The sequence below is a fragment of the Gouania willdenowi genome, chromosome 13, assembly GCF_900634775.1.
Source record: "Gouania willdenowi chromosome 13, fGouWil2.1, whole genome shotgun sequence".
NCBI lineage: Eukaryota > Metazoa > Chordata > Actinopteri > Blenniiformes > Gobiesocidae > Gouania > Gouania willdenowi.
The window spans coordinates 24,601,376-24,622,046 of record NC_041056.1 but is presented as its reverse complement, the minus strand read 5'-3'; the positions used below and the strand labels follow the sequence as shown (position 1 = coordinate 24,622,046).

General features: G+C 38.7%; 1 protein-coding gene across 4 annotated transcripts in view; it reads right to left on the bottom strand.

The window, feature by feature from the left end:
- Window positions 1-7,602: 7,602 nt before the first annotated feature.
- dscamb (Down syndrome cell adhesion molecule b) overlaps window positions 7,603-20,671 on the bottom strand; it is a 140,040-nt gene continuing 126,971 nt past the window's right edge. For 2 of the 4 annotated variants that reach the window (XM_028464266.1, XM_028464267.1), the window contains exons 25-33: window positions 19,772-19,960; window positions 19,275-19,565; window positions 18,105-18,281; window positions 17,842-17,872; window positions 16,838-16,953; window positions 16,604-16,753; window positions 14,437-14,637; window positions 13,628-13,930; window positions 7,603-9,020 (exon numbers count right to left, since the gene is read on the bottom strand). In XM_028464266.1, the coding sequence (XP_028320067.1) occupies window positions 8,488-9,020; window positions 13,628-13,930; window positions 14,437-14,637; window positions 16,604-16,753; window positions 16,838-16,953; window positions 17,842-17,872; window positions 18,105-18,281; window positions 19,275-19,565; window positions 19,772-19,960 (1,991 nt within the window). In that variant the 3' untranslated portion in view covers window positions 7,603-8,487. Of the gene's footprint in view, window positions 9,021-13,627; window positions 13,931-14,436; window positions 14,638-16,588; window positions 16,754-16,837; window positions 16,954-17,841; window positions 17,873-18,104; window positions 18,282-19,274; window positions 19,566-19,771; window positions 19,961-20,671 lie in introns of all 4 variants that reach the window. The other 2 variants (XM_028464263.1, XM_028464265.1) reach the window with 2 other exon arrangements.

Genomic DNA, 20,671 nt, shown 5'->3' with positions numbered 1-20,671 from the left:
TTATTGTTGATGCATTTGGTCCAACAGCAAGAGTATACTCCCATTGCAAATCTTTGGATGGTGTGTTTAGGTTTAGGTTCAACTGTATCAAAAATGTTCATTTTGTGGGTGTATGCATTTTTAAAAAGTATTATCATTTCTTTTATATCAATAAATGCATGAGAGTTTTGTCTCCAAGTAGCTCTTCTTTTCCTGACCATGTGTCATTTCATTGGTTAACTTAGCTGTCAGTGTGTCCCACCTGATTCCAATGTATTGATTGTTTTGAACAAAGGAACTTAAATATTTTTAACTTTAGCACCAAGGTAAATAATTTAATCAGAACTTCAAACTTTTGAATATAGATATTGGGTAAAAATTACAATTTAAGTATATTAAATTCATAAAGTTACACATGTAATTTATGAATTTTCAGAGTCTTGAGCTTTTATTTAGGACTTCAATATGCTAGGAGGATAGGAAAACTTGATGGAGGAAGAATTGCCTCCTAGGCTCAGGATGGTTATTATAAATATTTTTTTTTGCATTTCATTTAAAACTTGAGGCAAATGAGCCTCACCTGGGACCAATAAACTTGAAGGCACACAGAGTAGGAGGAAAAGTGAAGGCAACACAAGGTAAAGGAATCTGCAGGTGGGGTTGGGAGTGGAAGAGAAAAGCAACAGACAAGCAGAAAAAAACAAAAGCCTCAAACGTATTACTGGCAATGGTGTCCTACTTCTACAGAAGCAGCTGTAAAGACACAAGGCTGCTATTAATGTACGTACACTCACCATTGAATGGATAAGTTAGCCTACAGGCTTTCTCACACATACAGCCATCCAAGCTTGAGTACAAGAAAGGATGTCATAGCTATAGCTGGGTTTCCATTACTGATTTTTGAAAAAAAAAAAAAAAAAAAGCAATAATTCTAAATGTCGACAAAGTATAATTGCGCTTTGAACGTGTTTCCGTTGAAGGTTTTTTTGAGCAGGAGCCTCGTAACTGGTGAAATCTCATCCTGCGAGACTTCGGTGCAGGAAGATCAATGCTCCAAACCTCCTTATAACACTCTGCATTCCTTTGTTGTTTCACGTCTACGGCGCCATGTTTCCTCAGCGCGCAGTGGTCTTATGACTAGGTACGTCAAGTTCTGTTACGTGTATTTGGGGAAAAAGAATTTTCCATAGCGCTTTTGCAACACACTTCAATATTGAAACGTCTGAAATTCCTCCTCAGGAAAGCTTAAAAATTTTGTAGCGATATTTGAGTGTTTTTTGTTTTTTTTTTCGAAATCCATTACCAGTTTTTATTGTGCTATTTCGATTTTGTGCATTTCCAAGGGTAATGGAAATGCAGCTACTCTTGCTTGTGATAATCACCTGCGTGTGAGCTGTTTGCAGGAACAGCAGGCCTGCTGCTAAATTTTACTTGTGACTAACATATAATAAACTGCACTGAGAAATAGAATTAATGTGGTCATCTTTCCTCGAAGCTGTTCAATTAAAATATCTGGGAAGAATGTGTCTTACAATAATCAATCATAACCAATAAAAGCAAACCTCTTGGTACTGTTAGATTGGAGAATAAAATTTATAACTCGGCATTAAATTGCCCACTGATAACTAATATCCATGGAATGATATATTGTCTAATTTATTGTATTTTGTGTAAAGTTACTAATAAAAACATGGTTATGGTTATGGTTCAGTTTGTTTACGAAGGACACTTTGACATAATCTCTCGATGAGATGAAAAGACAAGAGAACCAGAGAACATTGCTACCTTTTTTTTAAAGTAAACGTGGGATTAGGGCTGGGCGGTATGACCAAAAATGTATATCACGGTATTTTTCAAAATTCTAAGTTTCACGGTATATGACGATATTTTTTATTCTTTTTTTTTCATGCATAATCAGGTGTTCACAGCATTTTCTACTGTTTAATAGAGGATTTACTGCAGTAGATTGTCTTAGGATGGTCTATTTTACTGTCATGATGAGTGAATATTGTAGAATAATTCCACACTAGTAGTAAATAATACAAGTTTGCAACAGCAGTCCAATGGCTCTATACCGCGCTAGCTTAGCTTAGCATTAGCTTGATTTCTAGCTTTAAATGCTGCATACTCAGTGATGTGGTGGTTTCTTATGGTGAATAAGGTAGTGTTTTGTTTGCAGCTCCACCAGGACTTATTTCCGCGTTATAAGAATTACAAATTACGATCCTTTGCTCTCTTTTTTTTTGTGTATTACTGCCAACATGCTAAGCTAACCGTGCCTCCGTGTCCGTGAGTGTTGTTCTCCTGTAGCAGAGGCATGCGCACTCAGGCACATGCAGCTTCAGAGCTTTCAATTGTGTCTTTCTTATCCATTTACACGTATGATTTACACCACAACTAACACCAGAGCGCTACTGTTTACCTTCCTATTTAGAAGTGCAACGTTGAAAAAGGTCCGGTCTGAAACGCGGCGCAGCGTCGCGTTCCGACAGTATTAAAAATTAATATCATAATGAAAATATATACTGGTATTTGATATGAACCAGTATACCGCCCAGTCCTACATGTGGTTACATCTCCTTTTGATCTATATTTACAAGAAAGATTTACACTGCAGTTACTGTATATTTAAATGATAAACAAATACAGGAGGTTATTGCTTTAAGTCTCTACTAAGCTTGCATATAATTACATTTTTGTGTATTAATTAATTTATATGGATATGCTTTCAAAATTCTGTTAACAAATGGCTGGGCTTGAAATGATATATGAATCCCTTGGTGAACACATTTCTGTGCTCTTCTTATCTATAAAAGGCTATGGAACAGATGCTGGATCAATAATGAAGGTCACCACAGGTAAATAATAAAAACACCAGTACAATGTCAGGGAAACCAAACACGAGTTCTTGTGAGGGCAAAGAGAGAGGGTGACTGGTGAGGGTGTGACTGATGGTGGGGAGGTGTAGTGTGAACTCAGGAGAATGTTCTTCCGATTCTTGCTCTGTTTAATTGCCCTGTGTCTCCTGCCAACTCTTCAGGCACCTCATTATGAAACCCAGTTGGGAAAACTCTAGTTTATTTCTGACCTGCCTCTGCTCAGTGACATCACACGATACACATTGGTGTCCTCATTAGATGGGAATAAAAACAATTATGACAGAAATCTACAATAATAACCATGACAAGAACGATAATAGCAATAACAAGAGCATTCGGGGATCAGTAATCCTGATCATAGTACCATGAACATTCACACTTTTTAGGCTTGTAAATATATATATATATATATATTCCCAACTATACCAATACAGTAAGTCCAAAATGTTTTTTTTTTTTTTAAATTGAATGAAATGCGTAATTCAGATCGAATTCGGATGAAACTCAGTAGGGTAATTGAGGAACAAACAAGACATAACTGAGTCAAATGTGTGCAGTATTAATGTTCTGCAAAGTGTCTTAGTTGGCAATCCTAATAGTGTCTATTTTTAGTTTAGTTGTGTTAAGTAGAGACGGTATGTAAATGAATGATTTGTAGTCTTGTGGTTTGCTGGCTAATGTGTTTTCTAACCTCTAATCAAACTCAGCTACCATGAGTTCTTCGGATACTTTTTTAGGATTAGGCGTGTTTATGTGGGAGTGGCATCCCTGTATTAATACAGCCCTGACTTTATCCCATCTTTATTCCAGTATAGACAACAATATCCAAGGCCTGAGGGAACGCTGAGGAAATGTGACCACACGGTAAAAAGGATCAAATCAAGATAGCAGAAAGATTTTGGATTAAAAGAGATATCTAGCCTTTATGCAGCTTTGATAGCTGGTATTATAGAAAGTACAGTTTAAGTTTTTCTTTGAAAGGCTGCATCCTCCTAACCAGCTGTTGGAAATCTACATCTCTCATGCAAAGCATGCTGCTCTGCATTTTAAATTTTATTCCACATGCCACTCGGTGCTGCCACAGGAGACTTGATCTATTCAAATGGTGGCCCTTGGGCCTTGTGTGGTGCAAAAATAACCTACAAGTTGCCAAGCTCGAGGTGCTTCGAAATAAGAGGAAACACACATTTCATTACCGTTTATGAAATATGTTGACATCTGACTTTGTTTCACTCCACTAGACATTCTATTTTTATTCATTTTTATCTTCTTGTCTATCTTTTTTACCACCAAAGGTTCTTGTTTATTGAAACACGCAAATGTTTCTTGAAGGAGTTTTAAAAAAAACCAACAAAAACGTTTTATTTGAATCGCTTGTGTTGTTTTTTAAAATTTGGCATATTGGCCGTGGAGAACATCTAACCTGGCTCTAACAGCTGGTTATTAGAGGTGTGTGATACATGTTTGTTTCACTAAATGCTCAGGTTCTTCACATTTAACCTAAAAAATATGAATATAACAACCAACGTGTTGTGTGTGTGTGTGTGTGTGTGTGTGTGTGTGTGTGTGTGTGTGTGTGTGTGTGTGTGTGTGTGTGTGTGTGTGTGTACTTTATTGTGCATACTGTCAGACAGAGTCAGCTTCCTCATCCACAGTTTTAGCCACTGTAGAGATCGGTGTAACAGTGTAATGCTGATCTTGGTCTCAGTGTCACCTCTGGCATGAATATTGCACTGTGCTAGGAATTCTCCTACATACACACACATGCGCACACACTTACCCTTGATGTTTGCTTTTTTGGTGCTGAACCATCTCTTTGCTGCTGTGGAAGTCCAGAGGCTTCCTGCTTGATTGCTGCACATGTGCTGTATTGAGTGACTGCACAGTGCCATCTGTTGTTCAAAACCAAAGGGAAATATAACCACCAACCTGTGCAGAGGTTTGTTTGATATTGTTTTACTTCCGGAAGAGGCAATGCCAAGGTTATTTGAGGCAAGTTGTTTTGGTTTCAGTAGACTTCAAGATAGTATTGTGCAAATAAATCAGGAAATAATTCTAATTCTTGACAAAAAAAAAGTCCAGTTTGTGATCGTTTCAGTGATAAGGCTGAGACAGATGGAACTTTCAAAAGAAGCAACTGCTTGTTTACTCGATCAGATCCTTTCCATAGCCGAAGCCCTTGAGTGTTGCTGGTCTGTAGTTGTTGGTTCTTGTCAAAAGTGTTTAAAGAAAGAAAACAGCTGTGACAACTACGCTATCTTAACTAAGTACTGCCCCCAGTCTTGTAAAAAAAAGTACCTAAAAGCCATACTTGAGTTAAAGTAAAGTTACTTGTAAGAGTAAGTCACATATTGAAAACCAAAATTCATTTGGAATTGTGTAAATTGGCAATGTGTACCTGTATTTTTACTGAATGACTGGCATCCAGTGCTTTGTCCATCACTGAATTCTAGATAGAGGAGCAACATCGTGCCGGTACATTAGATTTTAAGTCTTCAGTTTATGACTCATACTATTATTACCTCCGCCAAGGTGTCTGTTTTCAGGAATATGTCAAAAGTACGTAATGGAATGTGACAACATTTTAACCAAAGATAGACCTTACTACTGATACATGGAAGATTCCATTAAATGTTGGAGGGTGAGGGATGTTATTTGCGCACTCACAAACACATGCTTTCACTTAGGATTACATATGGCTTTGAAACACTGCGTCTCTCACACACCTTTGCATATCTCATGGGTCACTGACGCAGGTTAGGTCAAAGGGCGGGGGTCCAACAAACAAGTAGGGGCTAAGAAAGAAAAACCAGAAGCATCCCGGAGGTTGGCCTCTTGGCATCTGGAACCCATCGCAAAGGAACGCAATTGAACCAGCGCTGTATGATCTTGTACTCATTTGTAAAACATGTTTGTAATAAATGGCGTCAACTGTATTCCTTGACTTCAGTTTTATTATAAGTGCAAGTCTTCCTCTAGCATTAAATAACAGGGCGGGATTTCAGCTCTGGTGGGCTGTGTAGACCTTCGGGACCGGAGTCAACAATCCCAACAAGGGGATCTGGATCAATATACTGATTCTGTATCAGTCTGAAAAATTAAAAAATCTCTATCTCTCATCTGTAAAAGTCTGTATTGAGTTTGTTTTCAGCCCTTTGTGGGGTCCTCTTTTAGTTACACCTTTTCAGTAAGTCTTAGACTAGTTGATTTACGTATTTGTAGTTATCGTTTCTAGTTCATGTTTTGTTAACTCTTGTGTCCTTGTATTATGAAGACTGCTTGTGTCTCCACCTCCCAGTGATGTCAGATTGTATTTTATTTTCTCACTCCTGTTTGTCACTCAGGTGTGGCCCATTCCCAATCAAGCCTCTCTCACTATTTAGCTGAGTGTTTGGACATCAAATGGTTGCTGCTTTATTGTCTTTTTGTGTCCCTGCTCCTGCTCCAGTACCAGTTCCCCCATCTCCAGTTCTCCGTATGCCAGCCTTGTTTTTGTATCTTGGTTTTTGTAATAAAATGAACTAACCACTGCAAACCACTCCTCCTCCTTAAACACAGATCTCAGCTTGACATCATCCTTGGCTAAATGGATCGATCTTTAGGAAATGTGACTACCATGTTTTGTTGATTCTTTAATTACCCCACCAAGATGAGCAGAAAAGTGTTCAGTATGAACTCAAGTACGCCATCAGGAGGGCCAAGAACACCTAGTTGAGCCTCTGTCTGGAAAAGGTCCTTGTCCTGTGGAAGATCTGTGTGGTCCAAAGACTCCTCACGCCAAGGAGACCGACCACTACAGGCCTGTTGCCCTCACCTTCCACCTGATGAAGTCAATGGAGAGGATCATCCTCAAGCATCTTCGCACTGTGGTGGGCGCTGCTATAGACCCCCTACAGTTTGCCTACAAGGTTGAACATTGGGGTGGATGACGCAGTGACCTAATTCCACACATCTGGAGACCCCTGGGAGCGCTGTGAGGGTCATGTTTTTTTTTACTTCTCCTGCGCTTTCAACACCATTCGTCCAGTGCTGCTGCGAGGGAAGCTGGAGGATGCGGGAGTGGAGGAACAACAGGCTGCATGGACCATCGACTATCTCATAGACACACCCCAGTACGTGAGGCTGCGTAACTCCATGTCTGATGTGGTAGTCTGCAGCACAGGGGCCCCACAGGGAACGGGCCTTTCACTGTTCCTCTTCACCCTGTACATGATGGACTTCACCTACAGCTCCAGCAGCTGTCACCTCCAGAAGTTCTCAAATTACTCAGCCATTGTTGGCTGTGTGTCTGAGCAGGACGAGTCGGAGTACAGCTTGGTTCTAGCAACAGTGGGTAGAGCTGAAGATCTGTATTCAAATCTGTTCCTGAACCTGACCCAGCAAGTCGGGTTTTTGGCTGACCTGCCACTAGGGCAGGGCTCCTGGAACAGTTAAGTCACACCCACTCTATACTATAAAATCTAAAGAACAATCTATGCTTTGTTAACTACCCACAGTGAGGTGAGAAACCACCAAACGTCACAAATCACCATTCTCAGCCAATAGCAAAATTCAATTGTAATAGCCGGGTTTCAACTCTTACATTTTTACAACAAAATACAACAAATACTTTCACTAAAATGTTAAGAGTTGAACTATGGGATCAATCAACAACACCACTTCATACCCAAATACGTTTGGTTTTTGTAGAAAAAAAGTGATTTTGGGGTTTAGTTACTCTTTTAGAATATAAAACAAACTCTGATCTGTGCAAACATGACTAAGGACTTTATTAACCAAATCATTTCTCCCATAATATCCACAAATAAAAGTGATCTCTTTATATATATTCACATTGTATAATTTCATATTGTGACAAAAATCCTCTCTTTTTTGGATATCCAGCCATTCCTATTAATTGTCATTTGATCGGTCGCCATGCAGTCATCAGAGGTTGGGAAAACATCACGATTGGTCAGCATTGGCGATGGTGTTCAGTATCCATTCTTCTTCTCCTCTAGTCGCTATTCATAGTGCTATAACCTCCCCAGTTTTTCAATCACAGATTTTATCACACTCTGACAATAAACCAAAAATAAATTAAATTAAATTAAGAAAGCCACATTTTCCTGCAGAGTGCTCCAGTCTTCCTCCCTTTCCCTTCTGGTTTTATTTTACTTTTATTTATTTTATTTTTTTTTTTAGATATTTTCATTTTTTTTTATATAATAATAATAGTAATAATAATGGATATAACTGTCCTTGATATAAATTCAATAGTAATCTTTTTTCAACTCTTTTCAAATTTTAAATAAATCATTTTAGCAATCCTCCTATTTTGTTGCATCAAAATAAAAGTATGCTCAAGTACAAAATAAAAACTGTGAGAGAAAATTCATCAGAAGAGGAGCGAGGTGTGAAAGAGTGAAAAGTGAGAAAGCAACAGAGAAGAGCAAGAGAAAAAAAGAAAAGAGTGAAAGAAAGATAGACTTAAAGGAAAGCATCCACTTCAGACGCATGTCAGAAACGGTTCTATATACAATTTCTGTTGTGGAAAACTGTCCATTCTGTGCCTGTCAGCGGACTGTGTCTCCTGCTTCTGTGGCTGCAGTAGTCCTTTAGTGTGAAGCAGTTTGGGTGTGTCCCACTGTTATACCAGAGTGTAAGACTTGGCATAGGGGTTGTTGCTCTGCTTCAGGTGTCCTCTGGAGTCCAGCAGTGACTCCTGGGAGGTGCTGAGCTTGGCAGCCTGTGCTTGGGCTAGATCGCCTGAAGACGTGACCTCTCCTCGGACCTCACCCCGGGCTTCTCCCCTTTCCCGGGCATCTCTGTGGGGGAGTGTGGAGGCAGTCCCCAGCTGCCACTGCTGCACCTCTCTGGGTGACGGCACTTCCATTGGGGTGGGCTCCATAGGAGGGGGCCTCTTCAAGGTGCGACTCCTCTGGGGCTCCAGACAAGTCTGACCCATGGCTCCTCCACTTGCTCCTGCGACTCCTCTTGTTTCCCCTGTAGCACCTGAAGCAACTCCACTTGCTCCAGCAGCATTTCCTCCACCACCTCCTCCCCCGCTGCTGCTGCTACCACTACTGCTACTGACCCCTCCGCTTCGGGCTGGTAATGGCACACCACGGTTCAACAGGAAGTCCATACGGAGATAAGGCGGCAGATGAACCAACTCTCCTGCTGTAAATCAAAAAGCGATGAAAAAGCAGATACATTATGTAAAGTCACACAAGGTGTTTTTCCTATTTGTTCTGACTCTGTGTGAAACATAATCAGTGTGTTATCATTTTGAAAGTTTACAAAACAGGTAACACTTGAAGATTTATATAAAAGGCTGACACTAAAACAATTTGCTTGGCTCATGAATCAGATTTATTGATTCATGAGCCAAGCACAGATCAATGCGGTGTAAAATTAGAAACAACATCATTGTTGTCGACTCTTCTCTGGTGGAGATGAGTCTGAAGTTCAACCACCCAAAGAGAATGATGATGGTAAACTTCTACACTGCTATCATTGAGAGCATCTTCACTACATCCATCACTGTCTGATATGCTGCAGTTACTGCTCTGGACAAAGGCAGACTGCAGCGTATCATCCACTCTACAGAGAAGGAGATCGGCTGCAATCTGCCATCTCTCCTGCAACTGATCCCTCCCTCTCTGGACACGCACTGATGGAGCTGCTCCCCTCTGGCCAGAGGCTGCCAGCCATTATGGACAAAAACCTTACGCCACAAAAACAGTTTTTTTCCCCTCTGCAGTGAGCATCCCCTCCTGAAATCACAACTCCATGTCACTGTCTTCTTGTCATTTTACTGTGAATGTAATATTTAGTGATACTATCCAATATTTTTTTACATTCGTCTTATTTATGTCACCAAAACAGAAAATCTAATTCCCAGTACGTTCTAACATAGATGGCAGTAAAAATATCCTGATTCTAATAGAAATGTGGGGTGTGTGTCCATAGGTAGAGAGGAAAAAAAGTGAACTAATTAGTCACAGCTATAGTAAGTTGACTGATCACCCTTCTGCTTTAAATTCCAGTGAGTTGCTGGAACTGAGGCTGGTGTGAATGCATGGACGGACTGCCTACGGGACATTTTGTTATTTTGTTTATGTACTTAATTTTTGGCATGCAAGTGTAGACAGAACCATCTCTGGAATGCTCTTTCACACACTCTGCGGATGCTGGACTCTGTGGATGTTTTTAAAAGTCATCTAAAGACTCACTTTTTTATGGAGGCTTTCTTGACACACTCCTGTTTGTGAATGGACTCTTTTATACATTGTAGCATCATTGAAGTGGACTTTTATATGCATTGTGCCCTTTTTAAACTGTAAATTGTGAAGCACTTTGTGACCCTGGTCTGAAAAAAGCGCTATATAAATAAACTTTACTTACTTACTTACTTTACTTAGCAAACGCCATCAAACATAGAATTCTACTAACTTCAAACATTTCTATTTTGTTTCTTTTACTTAAAATTATAGAATAAACATTAGCATTGCTTTAATTGGTTGTTGACTGCTCTTAAAGAAATATTCCTGTCTCAAATAGAATTTGTGTAATTTCCTAATAAATTTGTTTTCAACATGTCACCATAGACTGCCTTCATAGGATGCCTCCTCTGCTGTCTAATTCACCAGCGTGGGAAGCTCATTTTATAACACCATTATTATGATGTAATTGAAAACTCAGTCCAGTGTATATTTCAGTAATTGAATGGTTGCTATCAGAAGAACTGCCTGAAACACGAGGCAATAGAAAGCTGAGTATTCTGTTATCTCGGCTATTTCTGTTTGCGACTAATGCAATCATTACAGAAATAATCAAATCTGAGTAGATAAACAGTCGGTGGCTTTTGGAGCAAAAAGTCTGTCTCAATGTTGTGGCTTTGGTCTTTGTGTTTAGTTTTATTACACACAGTAAACTCTTATAAGATGTACCGTCTGTACTATTTGGGTCACCGTTTACACACGCACACCTACATACACACAAACACACTCACACCTCCACTATATAGGAATGTCTGCAGAGTAACCTTGACAAATGGATTTGTGGGTTCAATGGTGGAATACATAATTTGCTGTTTCATAATAAGCCTTATTAGTGCCAGCCTGTTTGATGAGTGGCTAGGATTGTTAATTGAATTAAATATAGATTTAAGTGTTTCTTTGGGAGCTCATTAGAAATGTACTTTGAAAATCTATTAGCTGGTAAATTGCAATCTGTATAGTAATGGGACTGTGTGTGCATGACAATAATTAATCTATGTGTAACAGCATGTTCTGCGTTTTTTTATATAAAGGTTAAGCTCAGATTTAAAAAAGAATAAAATAAAAATCCACATGTTCTTCTACACACCTGATTGTTATGGCTTGTCTTAATTTTTTTTTTTTATATTTCTATCGTGACAATCAGCTCATCGTAAGTATGTCCAAAGTTGAAGTCAAATAAAAGCTTATTTATTTTTCCAACCTCAATTTTTTTTTCCTTTCCAAAAATATTGTAATGTTATTGCAAACCCATTATTGTCTATTGGGAATGGGACAATATATCGTACCATAAGTTTTCACAAGATATACTGTATATCACAAGATATACCATCAATGGTATCGTGATACTGCAATTTTGCCTTTTTTCCATAACCAAAAATATATGTCTCGTATCGTTATTGTGAGCCAAAATCATATATTGTCTGGTGAACTTTGTATATCGCCCCGCCCCTATAGTCTATCGCAGTGTTTCTCAAACTAGTTTTGGCTCAACTACCCCCTTTCTCTTCATTCTGAATCTAAGTACCTCGTTTGTCCGACTACAATATTTTGCTCAAAATACTATGAAAAATCAACTATAGAGCATAATGATGGAATAAATGAGTGATAGCACACATTTTAAAGAATCTCATTTAGTAAATATGTGGAAGGAAACAGCATTTAATGCCTCCATAATAGACTTTTTTCTATAATTTTGATCATATACGGTCATCTCCCACCTGGTGTGTGACCAAGACTGATCCTTGTATTTTAAGTTCATGTTCTAATCAAAATAATTTACATCATCATTATTATGATTATCATTTTTAACTAACAAAAAAAAAACATTATACACATATTCATCTGTTAATTTTTACATTTCTCTCTCTCAAGTACCCCCTGTAACGCCATCGCATACCCCAAGGGGTACACATACCCCCATTTGAGAAACACTGGTCTATCATATCATAATGTGAACTCAGTCCATCAATCCTAGTGAAAACTATTCTTTGCATCGTCTTTTTGTCTGTTTCTATCAGTCAGGATTCTCCAAAGTGAACAGGTGTGAGTTGTCATGTGTGCGTCTGATTGTATTGTGGTTTGGTTGGGTGAAGTGTCCCCGGGTAAATGCTGCACACTGTTAAACCATAGGCCAGAAGTCAGCTCATGATATCTACATTATCATCCTTCTGGGTTGATGGAAAAGTAAATGCTGAGGTTTACTGCTAACTATTTGTGTCTTCTGTAAAAACAGATATTGTTCTCTACAGTCCATGAAGATGCTTAGTGTAAAAGCTGCATCATTCAAAATAACCATTCACGGATCGTTCAAGAAATCTATATTCTTTGCATTTTTCTCATGAGTTCATACACTTTGTCCTTTGTCTTGTATTCTCTTTAATGACTCACTATAGATGCATGGTCGACGACCTACACCGTAAAAGGTAATACTACGAGGATCTTATGCTAACCCTGCAGTCCTGCTGCAGTCCCAGTGAAACCAATAGCAGGCTGTTAGCACCATCCCTAGAGACTAACAGTCTGCCATTACACTGAAAGAACTCTACTGTAGCAGCAAAGTGTTGCTTTGTATTGTGTAACAATAGCTTCAGATCAGGTTGACACGCAGCCTCTACTTGTCCTTTCCCCCTCATTAATGGTTGATACGAGTCTGCAGTCCTGTGTTCAAAACTTTCTGAACATAAAGCGATGTGAAACTTAAGACACAGATCTGATAGCCTTGACACCTGTCTGCTCTGACAGAGGATTATGGGATGGTTTACACAGACAGACCTACACTTTGGTGAGGACATTTCCCACCGTGCTAATTATCAATGGCCTTTGCTGCCTCTAAAATGGCAGCAGAGGTGCTGATGGATGAGCTGTGTTCATGCGTTAGAGAAAGTCGACTGTGCCTTTGTGTGCCTGGTACCCTGTGTGTGGTCAGCAGCCTGTCAGCGGGCTCTGCCAAAGCACGTACCGGTAATTGATCTGTAGCGCTACTGTGAGCAGGGTCAAGCAAGGTGAGACTTTGACTTCAGAGAAAACTAAACACATCTTTTTTGCATTTGTATCATATTTTGGTTTATAAATATTATTTACTAAAGGCTGTCAGCTTTCAATTTAAAAAAAAAAAAAAGCAGCATCATAGTAAAATGTCAAAATCTTTCTTTTGACACTACACTCAGACAGCAAAGGAAGCTCACCTCAAGATATTATCAATTTCAAGACACTTGTGTTCTTATCTGTGTCATATTGAACTGTCATTAATGCCAAATGTCAGCCTAAATATAGCTGTCTGTATGGATATCAACAGTTTGTATGATTTTGTATTGTCGTGGTTAGTAATTTCACCTCATTTAAAGAAGGTCCAATGCTCGATTCTCATATATTCTTGCATATACATCATAAGCCCCTGTTCTATGAAATACTTTTCCACAATTATTTAAATCTGAATAAACTGAAGTTCTACTAATGTTCTAACAATGACAGAGTTTTAATGTGAGGTGTGAGGACAGTGCTCACCAGGTCTGTGTGCCTTGGGCACAGCCATGTTCATGACCCTGCTGACATCCTGAGGTTTGGGCGGTGAGGCGGTGAAGCGGCAGATGCCCGACTCGGACGGCGTGCTGGAAGTTAGGCTGTCGGTGTAGTCGTTGGTCCCTGCAGTCATCTGTTCAGATGAAGTGTCAGAGATGAAGCACTCGGTGATGGTGAACTTGGCGTGGCGGAGCTGCTCCTCCATTTTGGCGTGCTCGTAGGCTCTGGCCAACTCTTCGTAGGTGGAGGACGCACTCTCCGTAGACACCATGCTGCTGCGTGCACGATCTAAAGATGACATGTTATGAGTTGTCATATAGTGAGAGGCTGACCACCATGCAAAATAATAAGTTTGTGATCCACAAAATGAGAAAAAATAAGTAATGTTATAGACTTCACAGTGCCGGTTCCATTGGTGGATATCTCATTGTTGCGTGAAAATAGCACGAGAAAATGTTATGTATGCATGGAATTACCAATTTGTTGACATGTTGGTTATTTATGATGTTTTTGTTGGTGAAAAAAAACAATGCAGTGAGACCAGATGTATCAAATATGATACAAATTAAAACTCATAAATGAAAATTGATATTTTAATTTCTTTTTTTGTTTGTTTGATTTTCATAGAGTCCAATAAAGGCTCCAATTTCAAAACATTGGAATTTTTAATCTTTTTTTTTTTTTTTTTTTTAATGATTCAGGCTTTCCAGGGTTAAACCCTAACTATTACTGTAAAGTCCATCCTGTTGTCTGGTAGCTGTGATGTCTACCCACCACCTTCTCTCCTCCTCTACCTGTGTCCTGTGAAGGGCTGACGCTGTAGCTGTCACTCTCTTTGTCCACAGATCCCGTGGCTCGTGGTGTTGGGAGTCTCCAGTCGGTTGTCAGAGTGTGTGAGGAGCTGGTTGGGTGTGGCCGGTTAAGGGTCCACTGGCTGGCGTAGCGGCTCCGTGCTGCGGCAGGACCAGCTTTGGCAGTGCGTCTGGCAGTGGGATCTAGTAAACGGAGAGGGGCCAACACTGTTAATAGCTAATACGAGTCACACAGGTGGTATCACACCAAACAGCAGATATAATATAATATATTAGAAATATTCATGTAATATCCAGAGCAAAACAAAACCCAACAGTGTATTGTTGAATGCTCCATAATGACCCCAACCTCACTATATCTGAACTACATAGTGACTTCATATATTCTATGGAAGTAGATTGCAATGACTTTCAGGGCTGGTTTTACATTTGTATTCTCTACAATTCTCTAAAGCAGTGGTTCCCAAACTTTTCACAGTCTTAAAAACACAATAATGTACAGTCATATACAATATAGCCCTAGTGAAATTTGGCCCTGAATTTTACCAATCCTGTTGAGCAATAATATATAATAAAAAAAAATGATGATAATCTGTAAGCACACAAGGAAACATCTTATTCAGATTCATCACTTGTTTGCTTTATTTAAGTCCAAGGTTCCCAAAGTGGAGTACGGGTACCCCCAGGGGTACGCTAATTGTCGTAGGGGGTACATGAATAAAAAATAAAAATTTTAAACTAGAATATAAATCGACCAGCAGTCAGGAGCCTCCATGCATTGCCACAAACTACACATTAGCCGATGAAAGAGTACTCATGGTTACAGAAGATTATTCTTTTTTTAATTTATTATTATTTTTTATTATTCCTCAGCAGGATAGGTATAATTCAGAGACACATTTTCACTGTAGGGCTACATTGTATATGACATTACATCAGTGGTTCACAACTTTTTTGGGTCGTGACCTCATTTTAATATTACACATTTTTGGTGTCTCCAGAGACTTTTTTCTTTCTTTCTAGAATTAGCTTTTGATAATGCTTGTTCTTGTGGATCTTGTTGGGTTTTCTCTTTCTTATTATGAATTTTATATTTTGATAAGTGCATTGAGATGACTTTGTTGTAAATTGTGCTATACAAATAAAGTTGAATTGAAATGAAGATTGTTGTGTGTGTGTAATGTTAAAATTTGATTAATCAAACATTTAAAAAATACATTTTTATTCAGCATTTTTTTTTTGAATTCCAGGCCCACCCCACATGGGGTCATGATCCCAAGCTTGAAAAACATTTTGCATTTTATTATTATATTTTTTAAATGTACAGAAGTAAGGGGTACATAGCCTAAGAATAAATGTCTGAAGGATATATACTGATATAAGTCATGAGCTTATTGGCATTTTCAGAGAGAAACCAATGTATTTTATGGGAAAATGGTTCTACAAAACATTTATTGATTGAACAGTAACACAATATAATATTCATCACCTTGAAACTGAAATACAACTCGCTCCAACTTTAATGAGAAGGGTGAGGTTGAGAGGATAAACATACAGTAACTCTGCAATGTGTGACTGAATTTCATATTTGCTTTTGTTTCTCTGCCGGAGGCTGCATGAGGGGGCTCTGCATGTGTAATTCGTGGCAATGCATGGAGGTTCCTGAATGCTGGTCAATTGATATTCTAGTTTCCAGTGTTGTCATGCTGCTTTTAAGTTCTATTCAAGTAACCCCTATGGGAATTTGTGTAGCCCTGGGGGTACCCGTGCCCCACTTTGGGAACCTACGCTCTAAAGGAAATGTTCACTTCTGCTGTCTCACTGGTATAAGAGTCGTCATACACTTACAGTATGAGGACAGTCTAAGAAAGACAGGGACCATAAGAGATTAGCCCTGAGTGATGTTTCAATGAGTGGTGAAAAATGTATTTGATGGTGTGTAAAAACAATCTCCTTTAATGGCATTTATGTGACAACAACAATAAAGATACAACAGAACAATCATCTTACGTACCACATCACAGCTCATTAAAACACAGTTACTGCTCAAGACATGCAACAAGTTAGGGTTGGAATCACAAGATATTGCTTTTCATGCTTATTAGTAGAAAAAGAAGTAAATGTGAGCACTGACGGTGATGGGACTCACTGGTTCCAGGCCTGGCATCCGACACGTCCACCAGTGGCCCAGTGGCTTGGGACAGAGACTGGTAATGGACTGTGTGGGTGACCGTGGAGGACTTTTGCTTATTGGTTTCACCAAAGTCATTGTCTGTCAGCAGCACAGTGGACCTGTCATCTGAGGGGCAGAGCAGGAAGGAGCCATAAGTATCAGAAAGGAATCTGGTGTTCTACTCTGCCCGTCTCACTGTGGGCGTCTCACCGATTGTCTCCATGGTGTCCCTCTCCTCTATGAGCAGCTGTGCTCGAGGGATGTCAATGTGCATTCTTAGCGTCTGCTGCTGCTTATTCACAGAGTCCGGCGTCCGTGTGTTTTTACTGAGGAGAGTAAGAGTGTTAACTTTTAATTGCCACTTCATTCTTTTTTTTTTTCTTTATTCTTTGTCTCAAACTTCACGACAGAATCAACATCAAAATATGAAATACATAGGTTCTCATCACTATTCAACGAAAAATAATCAAGAAAGAGATTTAACACTAATTGTGTATCTGTATCCTTTAGTTTGAGAAATCTAGTCCTGATTCTCGTTACTATCAGTGACCAACTATCAGCATAAAGTGGTCAACACATGTCCATTCCAGCCAAATGTACTTTAACACATACAGTGAACAACATTGTAACACATACACAGACAGAATAGGATAGTGATCTCCTTACTTTGTATGTACAGTATGTATGTATTAATCAATTAGAATTAGTTTGTATTGTTTTTTTTTAAATTATCACTGATTTTTTACAAGACTTTAATTTACAATCAAGTTTCTTCCATAATTTTATAGCACAAACAGAAATGTACAAGGTTTTTGAAGTTGAGTGGACTTTTGGATGAATAAAGTAAAGTTATTCCCTTAAATTGTAACCATAGTATTTGGTAGTTCGTAGTGCACAGCTTTGTGAACTATGAACACTTAAAATAAACATCCTGCCTGAATCAGCTACATATTGGCTAAAATATCTATGAACTTTATCAAATATTTCAGTTTTTTTTTTAAAATAAAACAAACAAACAAACATGAATATATGTGGAAAAACAGGCATCGAAGATCCTTTTAAAAAGGAGCTTTCAGCTATCAGGAGGAAAGAAGGGCAACATGACAGCAATGTACTTAATTTATACTGATAGATACTGTAAGTCTGTGCCAAGGTGATATTTATGTCCGTCTCTTAAAGTAAACACAGCATAAATCAGACTTAGGGACACATACCTCATCAGCATTTCTGCCAAACTTTTGGCATCTGTGAAGAGAGCAAACAAGTCATTATTGCACATCATGACAATGTCCCTATGGCCCTGTTCTGCACACCGACGGAAAAAAGGCCACTCAAGCATGTTTTAAAGTTGCACGATACACAAAGACAGGTAGACTTTGTCTTTTTAATTACTTTTTGTATTGATCGCTTAAGTGGTTTTTAGATCTTTTTTCAGATTAACACACATATCAAGTGCTGAAATTGCCCCTCCACTCACCTCTGAGTCTCTTGAGCCTTTGCTCCCTCCTTCTCCTTTTTAGCACCATGAGCATAATAAAAACCAGCACAGCACCCACCAGGATGGAGGTGATGGTCACCACCATCTTTAGCCCTCCACTTCCTGACATGTTATCTGAGATAGGGTCTCCTGTTTTCAGCAGAGGAGGGATTGTACCTTAAAGCAGACGAGAGGTAAAGATTTCATGTAAATTAGATTTAATAACAGTTTTGCATAATGAAAATAACTGGATTATAGTAGCTTGAGTCACTTCGCTAACATGGAAACAGAGAGCCGTCCACTTTTTAATCCTAATTTTTGAAGATTTTTCATTTTTTCAAGTATAGGTTCAATTTTATTTTGTAGTTTTTCTGGAATGAAGGGACAAATAAAAGGATTTTAAACAAATGCTGAACATGACCTTAAATCTATTTATTCCAAAGACTTTCCATCTATACCACATGTGTCAAATTCATGGCCCGGGGAACGAATGTGGCCTTTTGGAGCATCCAATCCAGCCCGCAAAAGAAAATAAAAAATGATAGAGAAAACCTGAATCATTGTTTAAATGAAACTCATATTTGCAGTGCTCACAGTATTCCTGGTGCTTTTATCTCATGATTTCAGTCATTTTTAATGTTAAACTGTTGGAAAAACTCAAAATTCTCACAAAATCATTCAATTTTCGTCAAAATGTTATGCAATTTGTGTTTTTGTGTTTGTTTTTATGGTTTATATGGACCCTGAAACTGAAATAAAGGTATGAAAATAAGAATTCCCTTAATTCTGTAGAAATTGGTCAGAAAATATAGGGCATTTAAAGTGAAGAACCTGTTGCGACTAATATCTATCACTTATTGATTGGATATGGTCATTTTCCTACATATTTAGTATTTTATGTATACATAGAAGTGCAAACTAGGGCACAATAATGTTTGAAAAACTGGTTTTCCAGCATAAAATATGCGACCCAATTGAGATCAAACTGCTCCATATTTGGCCCCTGAACTAAAATGAGTTTGACACCCCTGATGTAAAGTACATGTATATGTAGTTCTGACATGTACCCACATCTTTTGCTCCTGTTTCTTTATCCGTTGGAATATAATACGGTATAATTTATCTGGTTTTGCAGAATGTTTTTATGTTAAGAAGTATCTGATAACTCACTTCCATCAGCGTTGAGAGTTGCAAAGGTGATCCTCTTTTCTGCTGAGCCAGCGCTGTTGGTGACTTTCATCTGCAGTTCATACCAAGTGGACTCCTGCAGGTCATACAGGATGTAGCTCTTGGTCAGTGACGTGCGCTGGGCTGTGGTCCAGGTGGCTGAGTCCACCACTCGGTACTCCAGAATGAATGAGGTGATGGGACAGCCGCCATTGTTCCAGCCGACCAGGTTAAGCCTGGCCCTGGTGGAGTTGATGCTGGTGAAAAGTTCATGTTCTTTGGCAAACTGAGGTTCTGGAGAAAAGAAGAAGAAGAAGAAACCATCAAAGGACAGCCTGGCTCACGCTTGATAACTTTAATTGATCACATTTAAAAATATATAATAACGGAAATAATGAATGAAACATAAAAATGTGAATAGAAGAATTTGACCAACAATCAAAAAAGACTAAAAATGAAGGTATTTTCTTTTAAACAAGCCTAAAAGACAAAGTCCGCACCCTTTCCATGAGTCTTTGCTTCGATAATTTCACTGATGCGGCCCGGGCCCACTCCATTCTGAGCTGTAAGGGTGAATTTATACCACGTGCCGCATTTCAAGTTCTCCAGACGGTACGAACGCTCACTGGGGCTGATGGGAAAACTCCCCCACTGCTCACTGTTGTCTTCTGAGTACTGCAAGATGTAACCTAGCACAGAGTTGGTACAAAGTCATAAAAAAAAAACTTCCAAGTATGAAAACATTACATTTCAATTCAGTTGAGTAGATACGTGAGATATAGTAAATCCTTAAATCATACGCGGAGTTCTTGATATAATGTACATTATATACAAATATTTTAAGTGCCATAAAACACAGTGTCTGTACAAAATACATATGAATTCATTTGTTGTTTTTTAAAAAATACAAGTTATTTTTTGGCACTCGAGTCATGTGACGTTCTTCTTCTTCACAATGTAAATGGTGAAGCGACACTGCGTCCAGCAGTCCATGTATGGTACTGCAGCAAAAATTAAGCAGAAAGCAGCAGCCGGCTTGATTTTATCACGAATTTACAACATTCATCTTTAAAAATGAGGATTTTTAATGACACATTCAGCTTCACACAAGCTAAAAAAGTAAGAAGACATCAGGGCGGAGCAGCTTTCTTCCTGTAAATAAGACAATACATTTTTTTTTTTTTTTTTTTCTTTTTTTTTTACAGCTGTTTTACTGTGTTTTGGACTTAATGTTGGAATTCATTGTTTTTTTTTTAATGTCAACATTTTGAGACCACTTTTGATGGAATATATGGATCAAGTAAGGCATGGCATGGCTTTAAAGGCGAGGAGTGCTGGCTTGTTTATGTTGAATGGTTTATATACTGATGATTGTAAGCTTTGAAATGGTATATGATACT